The 12,865-nt window shown below is 40.0% G+C and overlaps 1 protein-coding gene across 5 annotated transcripts in view; it reads left to right on the forward strand.

Annotated features, from left to right (window-relative positions):
• Positions 1-12,865, forward strand: part of CCDC62 (coiled-coil domain containing 62) — a 40,735-nt gene extending 27,870 nt beyond the window's left edge. For 3 of the 5 annotated variants that reach the window (XM_081284479.1, XM_081284480.1, XM_081284481.1), the window contains 3 exons: positions 3,298-3,423; positions 11,163-11,255; positions 12,159-12,864. In XM_081284479.1, coding sequence (XP_081140605.1) covers positions 3,298-3,423; positions 11,163-11,216 — 180 coding nt within the window. In that variant the 3' untranslated portion in view covers positions 11,217-11,255; positions 12,159-12,864. Of the gene's footprint in view, positions 1-3,297; positions 3,424-11,162; positions 11,256-12,158 lie in introns of all 5 variants that reach the window. The other 2 variants (XM_081284482.1, XM_081284483.1) reach the window with 2 other exon arrangements.

The following is a 12,865-nucleotide window of genomic DNA, read 5'->3' on the forward strand; positions in this document are numbered from 1 at the left end:
ATTTTTATTTGTTTATTTTTATGTGGTGCTGGGGACTGAACTCAGGGCTTCACGCATGCAAGGCAAGCGCTCTACCACTGAGCTACAACCCCAGTCCACAGGCTCAATTATTTTTAAATTAATGGTTTTATACAAGGCTGGAGCCTACAAGTCAGTGTTTTGTCTGGATTATGTGATTAATCAAAGTCCAAATTACCCACTTTTTTCTTTAAACATCAGTTGGCTTTAGGCAAAGTGCCCCTTGGGTCTTTTAGGTGTTTGATATATAAATATGTATGTATGTCCATTTTTTTTGTGTGTGTGTGATAGTGGGGATTGAACCCTGGGATACTCTACCACTGAGATGCCCACCCCTAGCCATTTTTTTCTTTTTTTTTAAGAGGCCAGGTCATGTTAAGTTTCCCAGAATGACCTCAAACTTACGATCCTCCTGCCTCAGCCTTCTGAGTCCTTTAAATTACAGGTGTGTGCCACCATGCCCAGCTTAGTTTTGTTGTTGTTGTTTTGTTTGCACAGAACTGGGGATTGAACCCAAGGCTTTATGCATGCTAGGCAAGCACTCTACCACAGAGCCACATCCCCAGCACTTTTTTTTGGAGTGGGGGGGGGGAGTGGAGCGGGTACTGGGGACTGCATTCAGGGGTACTCGCCCACTGAGCCACATCCCCAGCCCTATTTGTATTTTATTTAGAGATAGGGTCTGAGTTGCTTAATGCCTCACCATTGCTGAGTCTGGCTTTAAACTTGTAATTCTCCTGTTTTAGCCTCCTGAGCTGCTGGGAATACAGGCGTGCGCTACCCAGCCCAGCCCCAGCACCTTTTAATTAATTAATTAATTTTATTTTAATTTTTTCTGGTACTGTGGATTGAATCAGGGGCCCTTTACCACTAAGTTACATCCCCAGTCCTTTGTATTATTTACTTAGTTATTTGGGACTGAGGATTGAACTCAGGGGCACTTAACCATTGAGCCACATCCTCAGCCATTTTAAAATTTTCTTTAGAGACAGAGTCTCACTAAGTTGCTTAGAGCCTCACTAAGTTGCTGAGGTTAGCTTTGAACTTGAGATCCTCCTACCTCAGCCTCCTGAGCCACTGGGATTACAGGCATGTGCCATTGCACCCAGCTATTTTTTAAATTTTGAGACAGGGTCTTGATAAGTTGCTGAGAGTCATGCTAAGTTGCTGAGGCCTCGAACTTGTTATCCTTCTGCCTTAACCTCTCATGTTGCTGGGATTACAGGTGTGTGCCACCACTCCTGGCTTCAGTTTTTATGTTTGAAACAGAGTCTGTGTTGCCTGGGCTGGCCACGTGGCAAGTTTGAGGCCAGCTTCAGTAACTCAGTGAGATCTTCAGCAACTTAGTAAGACCCTGTCTCAAAATAAAAAATAAAAAGGACTGGGGATGTGGCTCAGTGGTAAAGTGTCCCTGGGTTCAGTCCCCAGAACCAAAAAACTAATCTTTCTGCATCTGCCTCTTGAATAGCTGGGATTATTGGTGTGTCCTACCACACTCCTGCTTTTATTTTTATTTATTTATTTATTTTAGTTGTAGATGGACACAGTATCTTTATTTATTTTTATGTGGTACTGAGGATCGAACCCAGTGCCGCATGCGCACTCTACCACTGAGCTCCTCTTGCTTTTATTTTTAATTAGTAAATATTTTGTACAGTAGCCACAAACAGCAGCCCCCTTGAAGGATATGAAGCCTTATTTTTATTTTTGTACCAAGGATTGCACTCAGGGGCACTTGCCCACTGAGCCACATCCCCAGCTCTATTTTGTATTTTATTTAGAGACAGGGTCACACTGAGTTGTTGTGTAGCTCCTCGCCATTGCTGAGGCTGGCTTTGAACTTCCAATCTTCCTGTCTCAGCCTCCCGAGCTGCTGGGATTACAGGTGTGAGCCACTGCATATGGCAGTATGAAACCTTTTGTTTCTATGGTTGCCCTAAGGATCCTTGGAAATAGCCTTTTCCAATGAAAGAGAGAGAGAGAGAGAGAGAGAGTGTGTGTGTGTGTGTGTGTGTGTGTGTGTGTGAATGTGTATGTGTATATGCTGGAGATGTAATCCAGGGATGCTTAACCACTGAGCCACATCCCCAACCCTATTTATTTTTTTATTTTGAGACAGAGTCTCACTAAGTTGCTGAGGCTTTGAACTTGGGATTCTGCTGCCTCAGCTTCCAAAATCACTGGGATTATAGGTGTTTGCCACTATATCTAGCAAATAAATATTTTAAGCATTACAAAAATGAAGGCTATAACTGGGCACAGTGGTGCATACCTGTAATCCCAGTGATTTAGGAGGCTGAGGCAGGAAGATTGCAAGTTAAGGCCAGCCTCAGCATCTTAAATAGGCCTAAGCAATTTAGTGAAGCCCTATCTCAAAATTTAAAAAAGAAAGAAGAGGATACTGGTGTTGTAACTCAATGATAAAGCCTCCTGGGTTCAATCCCCGGTACCAGGTAACAGAGGAAGAAGAAGAAGCAACTGTGCACCTACATTAGGGTTTATCAGATGTTTACATTTTAGGATATTTGCTCTATTTTTCTTTTTGAGGTAATAAAGTAGGAATCCCACCTGCTATTTTCTCCAGGCCCTCCCAGTTAACCACCATTCTGAAGTTGATTACACATTGTTTTTATTCTTTTGCTACATAAAAGTACATAGGGGCTAGGGTTGTGGCTCAGAGGAAAAGTGCTTGCCTAGCATGCATGAGGCACTGGGTTCGATCCTCAGCACCACATAAAAATAAAAATGAAGGTATTGTGTCCACCTACAACTAAAAAATAAATGTTAAAAAAAAGTACATACATAAACATTACATGATGCTATTTCGTTTGTTTTTATTTATTTTATCATTATTTTTGTGGTGTTGAGGATGGAACCTAGAGTCTCGTGTATGCTAGGCCAGTGTCTACCACCAAGTCAGCTCCCCAGCTCCCAAAGTTGAAAAGTAACAAGAATAAATGAAAGCACAGCTTTATGTTCTAAAAGCTTATAGGCCCTTAGTATTGAAGTCCCATATGCAGATATTTGGATCTGCTAATTATGCCTTCAAAAATTTATTTAGGAAAGTAAATTGTAGCAAAATTCTGTTAAAATCACATTATTTAACAGAGTAGGTTCTTAGAAATAAAAGGAATTTGATCAATATTGATGTCTTACTTTGCAATATCTAATCAAATATTAACAGGTAGCCACAACTTGTGACTAAAAGTTGTGCTTATATTTATAAACACTTAAAATATTTCTCAATTTTATGAATGCTCAAACTATTAATCCTTCTAGGAAGACTTCTCACCCACAAGTAAGCTTCAGCGATTGCTGGCAGAATCTCGGCAGATGGTCACGGATCTGGAGCTGAGCACACTGTTGCCCATCAGCTGTGAGAATTTCGACAGCAGTACCAGAAGTGTGCGTTTCCTTTTCTTACGGCTACACGGGTAGGATCTGGACACTCCATGAGCACTGGAGTGCAGGTGTCGCGGGAGGCAGCCTTTCTGTTAGAATGAGAGTTCCTTTATGTCTCCAAGGTAGGAAGTTGGCAGCTTGCTTTAAGGAGAAAGGCTCAAATATCTCTTCATCCAAACTGCCTCTGCCTCTTTGTAATTCCTGTTACTTGGACATGTGAGCATGAATTCTTGGGAATAGTTTTTTATGTGTATGGTGCTACAGATGAAACCCAGAGCTTGGTGCCAAACACTCTACCACTGAGCTAGAACCCCAACCCAAATTCTTGGGGATTTTTAAAAACACAACATTTCAATTTTCAACATTTCAAATACACAAAAATTTCAAATGCGAAAAATAGAATAATAACAGTCACTCACCTTTAACAGTCATTAACTTCTTGCCATTTTTGTTTTATTCCCCCCATCCAAACATGTTTTCTTCTGAAGTGTTTTAGAGCAAAGGTAAGACAATGTATCATTTCACTCATAAATACTTCATAGTTGTCTGTATCAGATATGGACTTTTAGAAACAGCCATAAGATTATTATATTCAACAGAACTAACAGTATCCTTAATATCATCTGTTGACTAAATCATCTTAAGTTTTTCCCATTTGTCTTAAAAATGTCTTTTTTCTCTTTGTTCAAATCAATATCTACCCAAGGTCCTTACTTTGCATTTGGATATGGCCTTTAAAGTCTCTGTAGTGACCAACATTTCCTTTCTTCCCACTTTTCTCTTCCTCCTCTTCCTTCCTTCTTTCTCTTCTGTTTTCCTCTTCCTTTTTTTCCGTCTTTTCTACTTTTTATTTCTTTGGTGCTGAAGATTGAACCCAGGGCCTTGCATATGCTAAGCATGCTCTGTACCACTATACTCCCATCCCTATCTTTAGTTTTTTAAGGCCATTCATGTGTGGAAGAAACACTGGGTCATTTGTCCTGGAGAGTTACCCACATTTGGAATCTCACTGACTCTCTCTTTGAGTTAACACTTTCCTCTGTCCCCCATAATTCCTGAAAACTGGCATTTAGATTAGCAATTTGATGAGACTCTTGATCAATTTGGGGTTTGGAGTTTTTAAAATTTTGGCATTGGTCATTCTATCTGCTTCCTGTTCTGTCACATCAGGAGGGCCCTAATATCTGGTTGTCCCATAAAAGATGTTATGCTTGATGGGTGTGTTTGGGAGTTTGTCAGCCTGAGCTTGAATATTACCAAGTTTCTCTAAAATCACTTAATGATTTTAGCATTCTCTGATTATTATTTAGCATTCACTGATTATTATTTAGAACACATTACTTCATTGGGAACTTCATAATAGTCATTTTCTAAATCTGTCATTCTTACAGGGAGAATGACATGTTAAAGTCTTTTTTTTTTTTTTTTTTGGTACTGGGGCTTGAACCCAGACACACTCTACCACTGAGCTATATTCTCACCCCTTTTAGTTTTTTATTTTGAAACAGGGTTTTACTAAAATTGCTATGGCTTTAGTTGCTGAGGCTGGCCTCAAACTTGTGATTCTTCTGCTTCAGCCTTCTGAGTCTTTGGGATTTCAGGTGTGTGCCACCAAGTCCAGGTCACATGTTAACTTTAACTGCTTATTTTAAGCACAGTAACAGTTCAATGGCAGTGATGTAAGTTACTCTGTAGATTTTATGGCATCATCGTAAATAGTGAAAAGAATGCTGGAAATCAGGATAGTTGCCCAGTTTTCTCATTGTAAAATATGAGCTTAGAACTGGTGCTTTAAGATTCAAGGTATTTTACTTGGGTGTGCTATGTGAATATTTAAAGATATTTGAAAGCCACTGAGTTAAATTCTTTTGTATCCCTGACCCAAAACCAAAATAAACAAAGCAGGTCTTCAAGAATACTGAAAGGCTTTTGTATTAACCCTAGTTGGGGTGCAGCTCAGGGGTGGAGTGTGTGCCTAGCTTGCGTGAGACCCAGGGTTCCATCCCCAATACTGAAAAGAAAGAAAAAAGAACCTTGTTGGAGTATAATGCCATACAATAAAATGAAGACATTTATTAAGAATGTCTTTAATGATTATTTTAGTACTTTAATAAAAAACCGATATAAAAAAACTGGTTTGATAAGTTTGGACAAATGTGTATCTACCCATGCAACCAGTATTCCAATCAAGGTACAGAGCATTTCCATCACCCGAGAGGTCCTTTATGCTCGTTGAAGTGAATCCCTCTTTACCACTGTGTGCAGTTTCTGATCTGATTTTATCATGAGAGACTAGTTTGGCCTATTCCAGAGTTTTGTGAAAGTACAGCAGTATGGCATGTGCGCTCTCCAGCTTTTTCAGTGTGACTGAGCTTCAGCCAGGCTGTGTATCAGCACTGTCTTCTTTTTTAATTGCTGCATAGTAGTATTCCATTATGTGACTCTTCCACCGATTATTTTTTCTCCTCTTGGTGGGACATTTGTTTCCTCTTTGTGGCTACTATGAGTAAAGCTACTGTGGACATTTTTATACCAGTGTTTTTATGTATGGATATTTTCCTTTTTGTTAATACCAAGAAGTAGAGTTGCTCGTGATACAATAATGTATATTAGCTGGGCCTGGTGGCACATACCTATTATCCCAGAGACCAGAGACTAAGGCAGGAGGGTGGCTTGGAGGTCAGCCTCTCCATTGTGGCAAGATCCTGTCTCAAAAGAAAAAAATAAAAAGGGCTGGGATGTAGCTCAATGGTAAGGTACCCCTGGGTTCAATCCCCAATACAAAAAAAAAAAGAACAAAAGAATAGGTGTACATTTGGGCTGGGGTTGTAGCTCAGTGGTAGAGCGCTTGCCTAGCATGTGTGAGGCACTGGGTTAAATTCTTAGCACCACATAAAAATAAATAAATAAATAAAGGTCCATTGACAACTAAAAAAAAAATAGGTGTACATTTAACTTCTTAATAAACTGCCAAATTGTTTTTCAAGTTAGTTCTGCTAGCTGTGTATAAGTGTTGTAGATGTTCCATATACTTACCAATATATACTTATGTCATCATATTTGATCTAAATTGTTCTGGTAAATATGAATTAACATATTATTGAGATTTAATTTGCATTTGTTGGCTAATGATAAACATCTTCCTGTGTATTCATCTCCACTTATTTATGTTTTCCTTTTTTCTCTTACCATATTTTATAGTTCTCATTGTAGGGATCATATGTATCTTTTGTTAAATTTCTCTCCTAATATTTTGTTTATTGAGGCTATTTATTATACATGGTGTTTTAAGGTTTGAGAATGTATTTTCATTATTTGTTGATATAAATACTGTAAATTGGAACTTTGCTGCATTCATCTATTCTATATTTTCTAATAGACAAGCATGTCGTTTGTGAGCAAAGAAAATTTTGTTGGGCATGGTGGTGTATACCTATAATTCCCAGCAACTAGGAAGGCTGCGGCAGGAGTATTGCAGGTTTTAGGTCAACCTCAGCAACTTAGCTAGACCCTCAGCAATTTAGTGAGACCCTGTCTCAAAATTTAAAAAGATAAAAAGGACTGGGGATATAGCACAGTGGTAAAGCACCCCTGGGTTCAATCCCCAGTACAATTAAAAAAAAAGAAAAAGAAAGAAACTTATTTTTTCCCAGTCTTTATGCCTGATTTCTTACAGCTCTGGCTAGGATCTTCATATGAATGTTGAATAGAAATAGGGGGAGCAGGTGTCTTTGGCACATTCCCTGAAATACTCGCTGGCATTTCTTGCATGCTGTCTTCAGTTGGCATTGTGTTACAATGAGCTGTCACACAGCAGTTTTCTTTGTGACACAGATGATCCAAAAGTTAGCATATTTGCCATGTTAGAATCAGCATGCTCCTTCCAGAAACCTAAACAGGTAGTTACAAAGGTTACCTTTAAAGAAGAATAAAGCTCCAGGGCTGGGATTGTCGACTAGCACGCAGGAGGCACTGGGTTTGATCCTCAGCACCACATAAAAATAAAATAAAGATATGTGTCCACCTGTAACTAAAAAATAAATATTAAAAAAGAAGAAGAAGAAGAAGAAAGCTCCAAGATGGACATTGTAGAGGAGCTTGTAGTCTCAGGTATGCAGGAGGCTGGAGTGAGAGGATCACTTGAGCCTAGGCATCCAAAACCAGCCTGGGCAACATAGCTAGACCCTGTCCCTCAAAAAAGAAAAAAGAAGAAGAAAATGGAAATCCTATCATTTGTGACAACATGGATTAATCTAGGAGACGTTGTTAAGTGAAATAAGCCAGGCACAGAAAGACAAATACTGCATGGTCTGATTGACATGCAGCTACATGATCTGATAAACTTAGGGGCACAGTGGCACATAACTGTAATGCTAAAAACCTGGGAGGCTGAGGTAGGGAGTAGCAAGTTCAAAGCCAGCCTTAGCAATTTGTTGTGACCCTGTCTCAAAATAATAAAATAAAAAGGGCTGGGATGTAGCCCAGTGGTAGAGCACCCCTGGGTACCAAAAACATTTTTTTTTTTTTTAATAAAATAGTCAAACTCACAGAAGCAGAAGGTGGAATGGTAGTTATCAGGGACTAGAGGAGTGGAGGAAAAGGGGAAATGTTGGCCAGAAGATACAAACTTTCAGTCAGTGGAGGAATAAGTTCAAGAGATCTATTATACCACATAGTGAGCATCATTAATAACAATGTATTATACACTTGAAATTGCTGAGAGAGTAGATTTTTTTTTTAAATGATAAGTACATGAGGTTGATTTGGCCCTTCCAAAATGTATACATATTTCAGAACATCACAACACAAATATATACAGTTTTTGTCAATTTAAATAAAAATAAATACTCACTTCTTTTCTTTGTGGTACTGGGGATTGAAACCAAGGTCCCAGGCATGTACTGTAACACTGAGCTATTCTCCCAGCCCTAGAAACATTTAAATAAAAGTTAGATATGTGCTACTCAGAGGACTGAGGGTTGAGGCAGGAGGATCACAAATTCCTGGTGAGCCTAGACAACTTAATGAAACCCTGTGTTTAAAAAAAGAAAAAAAGGCTGGGGATGTTCCTCAGGGGTACAGAACTTGCCTGGTATGTGTGATGCCCAGGATTGATCCCCAGTACCCGCCCCCATACAAGATATGTCACAAAATAGCAGTTTTATACATGTTAGATGGCTATAAAATACTTAATTACCACAGTACGTATGGTGGGGACCTGAGTCTGCTTGTAGATTGGCTTGTTGAAAAGTGATGCAGGGCTGTTGCTGGGTGGAAAGTTGTAGCAGCAGTTGGGCCTGTGTGTGACTCACAACATGGGCTGGGGAATGTTTCAGGGTGAGTGTGTCTTGAGTAGTCCCACATGGCCCAGTTCACCTGGATACAGTGTGCCTAGTGTTCCTTATGGACAAAATCGTACATAAATGCAAACTTCACATTAAGCCCAAATTGTCCACTAACATACCAGATTGTAATAACCCATTCTTGTTTTCAAAGCAAGTGTTACAACAGACCTGTCTCTCAGGCTCTGGCTCCAGGCTCTTCTTGTAACCTCTTTTTTAGGGTTTGCTATAATTTAGATCCAAATGTCCCGCAAAGGCCTTGTGCTAAAGGTTTACTCCCCAGTTCATGTTGCTAGTGAATCTTTTAGGAGGCTGGGCCTAGTAGAAAGGGGAGTGGTCATTGGGGCATGCCCGCAAAGAGGATATTGGGACCCCATTCCTCCTCTTTCTCATTCACTGCGGCCTTGGATGGATGGACTTCCTCTGCTATTTGCTCCCTCCATGACATGCTGCCTTGCACAGGTCCAAAAACTATGGATTCGGGCTGGGGATGTGGCTCAAGCGGTAGCGCGCTCGCCTGGCATGCGTGCGGCCCGGGTTTGATCCGCAGCACCACATACCAACAAAGATGTTGTGTCCACCGAGAACTAAAAAATAGATATTAAAAATTCTCTCTCTCTCTCTCTCTCTCTCCCCTCTCTCACTCTCAAAAAAAAAAACAAACTATGGATTCACCTGATCTGGATCAAAATTGAGAGTCAAAACAAACCTTTCCTCTTTTTAAGTTGATAATCTCAGGTATTTTGTTATAGTAATAAAAAAGCTAACACATTCCTGTCTAAGATAGGAATAAACTCCCTCATTTTGGTCTTCATAATGTGGATCTGTGTGTGTGTGTGTGTGTGTGTGTGTGTGTGTGTGTGTGTTTATTTCCATCAGAGTACACATCATGGTACATAATGGTTGATTACATGCTACTGAGGATGCTTGGTAACTACCTTGAATGGAACTGATAGGAAAAAAGGCAAGACTGTGACCTTAGGTATAGATTGAAAAAAATGCTAAAGCTATTTGAAGTTAGTGCAAGCTTAGCTTCAGAGAATTTTTGAATCATGCCTGTAATCCCAGCTACTCAGGAGGCTGAGGCAAGAGGATTGAGGCCAGCCTTGGTAACTTAGCAAGACCTTCAGCAACTTAGTGAGACTTTGCCTCAAAATAAAAAGGGCTGGGAATATAGCTCAGTCATAAAGCATCCCTGGGTTCAATCCCCAGTGCCTTTCTACCCCAGCTCCCAGAATTTTTCTAAAAAAAAAAAAAAAAGAATTTTTGAGCTAATTAGACCCAGAAGAAATATCTAATCCAAGACTTTCATTTTACAGTGAGGAAAAGGGGCTTTATCTCTTCTTTTGTTCAACGTCCCACATAGAATCAGAAAATCATTTAATTGGAAAAAAATATTCTTTCCACTGAATTAGCTGATTGCAGAAATGGATGGGAAAGCATAATTTAAATAGTAGAAGTCTACTTGGCAACACACTTTACGTACTCCTCCCCCATGCCTTTGAACTTGGTACAGATAGAAACAGGAAAAGCAAATATTTTGAAAAAATAAAATTTTTTTTTCAAGAAGGAAGCAGGGTAAAGTTCTGAGCACCCTGTGTCACCAAGGCGTTGCCATCTGTAGCTCAAGACAAGAGTGGTGATTCAGAGCTGTGAAACAGGCTTTCTCCGACATCTCTGGGGAGCCCAAAATGATTTGGCCCTCCTGGTAGGGAAATGGCAGGGTTTTCTAAAAGCTACAGAAGAACTGAGCCTTTGACAAAGCAATGTCACTTGGGAATCTCTCCTACAGACACTTCTGCATGGGCATAAATGGCATAAGTACAGATTTTCATTGCAGTGTTGCTTTATAAAAAAGACAAGCTGCAGCCCGATGTCCAGCAAGAGAGAGGTGAGCAGTGCACATCCACACCCTGGGACCCTGCTTAGCTAGGAGGCAGGGCAGCTGGGATGCAGGAATAGTTTGTGCTTATCCTGAAAGGCTATACAGGCTAGTGCTACCACCGGGCATTCCAGCTCTTTCTTTAGGGGTCTTAAATCTTTTTTGTGGCAGGCTGGGAAAGCTTATGGAACCATGGGTCTCTTTTAGCATATTGTGGTTTGTCTGATCATTTTCTTTTTTCAGGGTTGGGGAGGTACTAGGGATTGAACCTGAGCTATATCCTCAGCCCTTTTTATTTTTGAGACAGGCTCTCACCAAGTTGCCCAGGCTAGCCTCAAACTTGGGATCCTCCTACATAGCTGTGATTATAGGTGTGTGCCACCAGACCCTGCACTTGGTTGTACTACTTCTATTTCCTGAGGTTTTTTTAAATGCATGTCTACTATATTTGCATATAGTTGTCTTTGTTTTTTTCTAGTTTCTCTATCCTAAGTACTAACTTGGGGATTGTTTTTTAGAATTTAGAAGTCTCAGAAGAGTCAGATCAAAAGAATACCTTTGTCAGTCATTGAAAAAAACAAAGTCAACTTGAATATTCATTGTTATCTTGGGTAAGTCACCTTTGCTTATCTCACCTTATATCTTAGTTAACATTTAATAAGTAACTTGGGATATTGATAATGTGGAGTCAAGGCCATGCATTCGTTTGGCCAGTAATCCTCTTTTTCGCTTGGCCTATTTATACTGTACATACCTTCTAAATTCAGTCAAAGTAAAATATCTACTTGTGAGAGAAATACAGATTAAAAGCTCTTATTCTGAGTACATAAAATTTTAAATCTAAGGAAGTTAATACATAGTTCCAGCTTTAAAAATCAGATTCTAAATTAACATTTCAGTCTCTCACCTAGATGGCTCTCTGATAAGAAAAGTGTTTCTGGGGTTTCAGGTTTCATCAGAAAGTGGACAGGGGCTGGGGATGTGGCTCAGCGGTAGCGCGCTCGCCTGGCATGCGCGCGGCCCGGGTTCGATCCTCAGCACCACATACCAACAAAGATGTTGTGTCCGCCGATAACTAAAAAATAAAATATTAAAATTCTCTCTCTCTCTCTCCCTCTCTCCCTCTCTCTTTAAAAAAAAAAAAAAAGAAAAAAGAAAAAAAAAGAAAGTGGACAGACCCAGTAAGCACTTTCTTGGTTTGCATCTCCTGTATCAGACTTTCATGTCAGGTGCACAGTTACTTCAGAATTCAGATTGATACGGCAACGGTATTGCCCATCTCTTCACCGTGAACATAAGAGCTGGAGCTGGGAAGACAGGAAGTTGAGTTGCCCCAGCTCCCTGTTCCTCTCCCTCTTAAGCTGCTCTCTTGCTAGGGAGTTTTGTATTTGTAACACGTCACATGACCTTATGCTGCTGGAACCAGGATGTGTGGTGAATGTCTTCCACCCTGGGAGCTTCAGTGCTGTCTGGTGCTTGCTGGTTTTCACTGTTTGCTCTGTTTCCTCCCCCAGCGCCAGATTTCTCATCTATATGGAGGGCAGAAAGCAGACATCAATGTGACTTCACCTTAGAACAAGAGATGACTGTGATCCTTCACAGGCAGCATTTAACACCAAAGTGGAGCAGAAACTAAAAGTTTATTTTTTAAAACATCTGTTGTTTTCAGTTAACCATTTTCATGTCTAAGAAATATTTCTGTTTGTAAGCAGTGAGGCCTTATTGTATGTACACGGAGTTGGAATTATGCTAAGAAGAAAAAAGGTCTCTGTAAAGGTGCAGGCTGTAGCTGGGCACTGGAGACTCTTCACATGGGAGGTCAGGTGAGCGCCTGCGTGTAGATGCCACCTTACCACCTGCTTTCCTAAACCCTGAACATCAGAGTCAGCTCCAGATATATGAGGAATAATTTTCTCTTCTCATACAATTTTAACGCTGGGCTTTGCTGTGTTAACAGACATGAGATGATATGATATAAATATAAATATATAAATATCACCTTGGAGGCTGACAGGTGAGGTCCATCTGTCCTAAGCCAGCAGAGCCCCGTCTTGTCTGGGTCCGTAACTCAAACAAAAGCTTGCTGGAAAACCAAGTTTCATATGAATTTTTTTTATATTAAAAGACTAAAACACTTCCATTTTAACTTGTAAATTTTATTTTTTAAAGAATATAATGTGTGCTCTGTGTTCCTTCTAAGAGAACTGATCAGCTTCAGTCA

Source organism: Spermophilus citellus, assembly GCF_964194105.1.
Source record: "Spermophilus citellus genome assembly, chromosome: 3".
Lineage (NCBI taxonomy): Eukaryota > Metazoa > Chordata > Mammalia > Rodentia > Sciuridae > Spermophilus > Spermophilus citellus.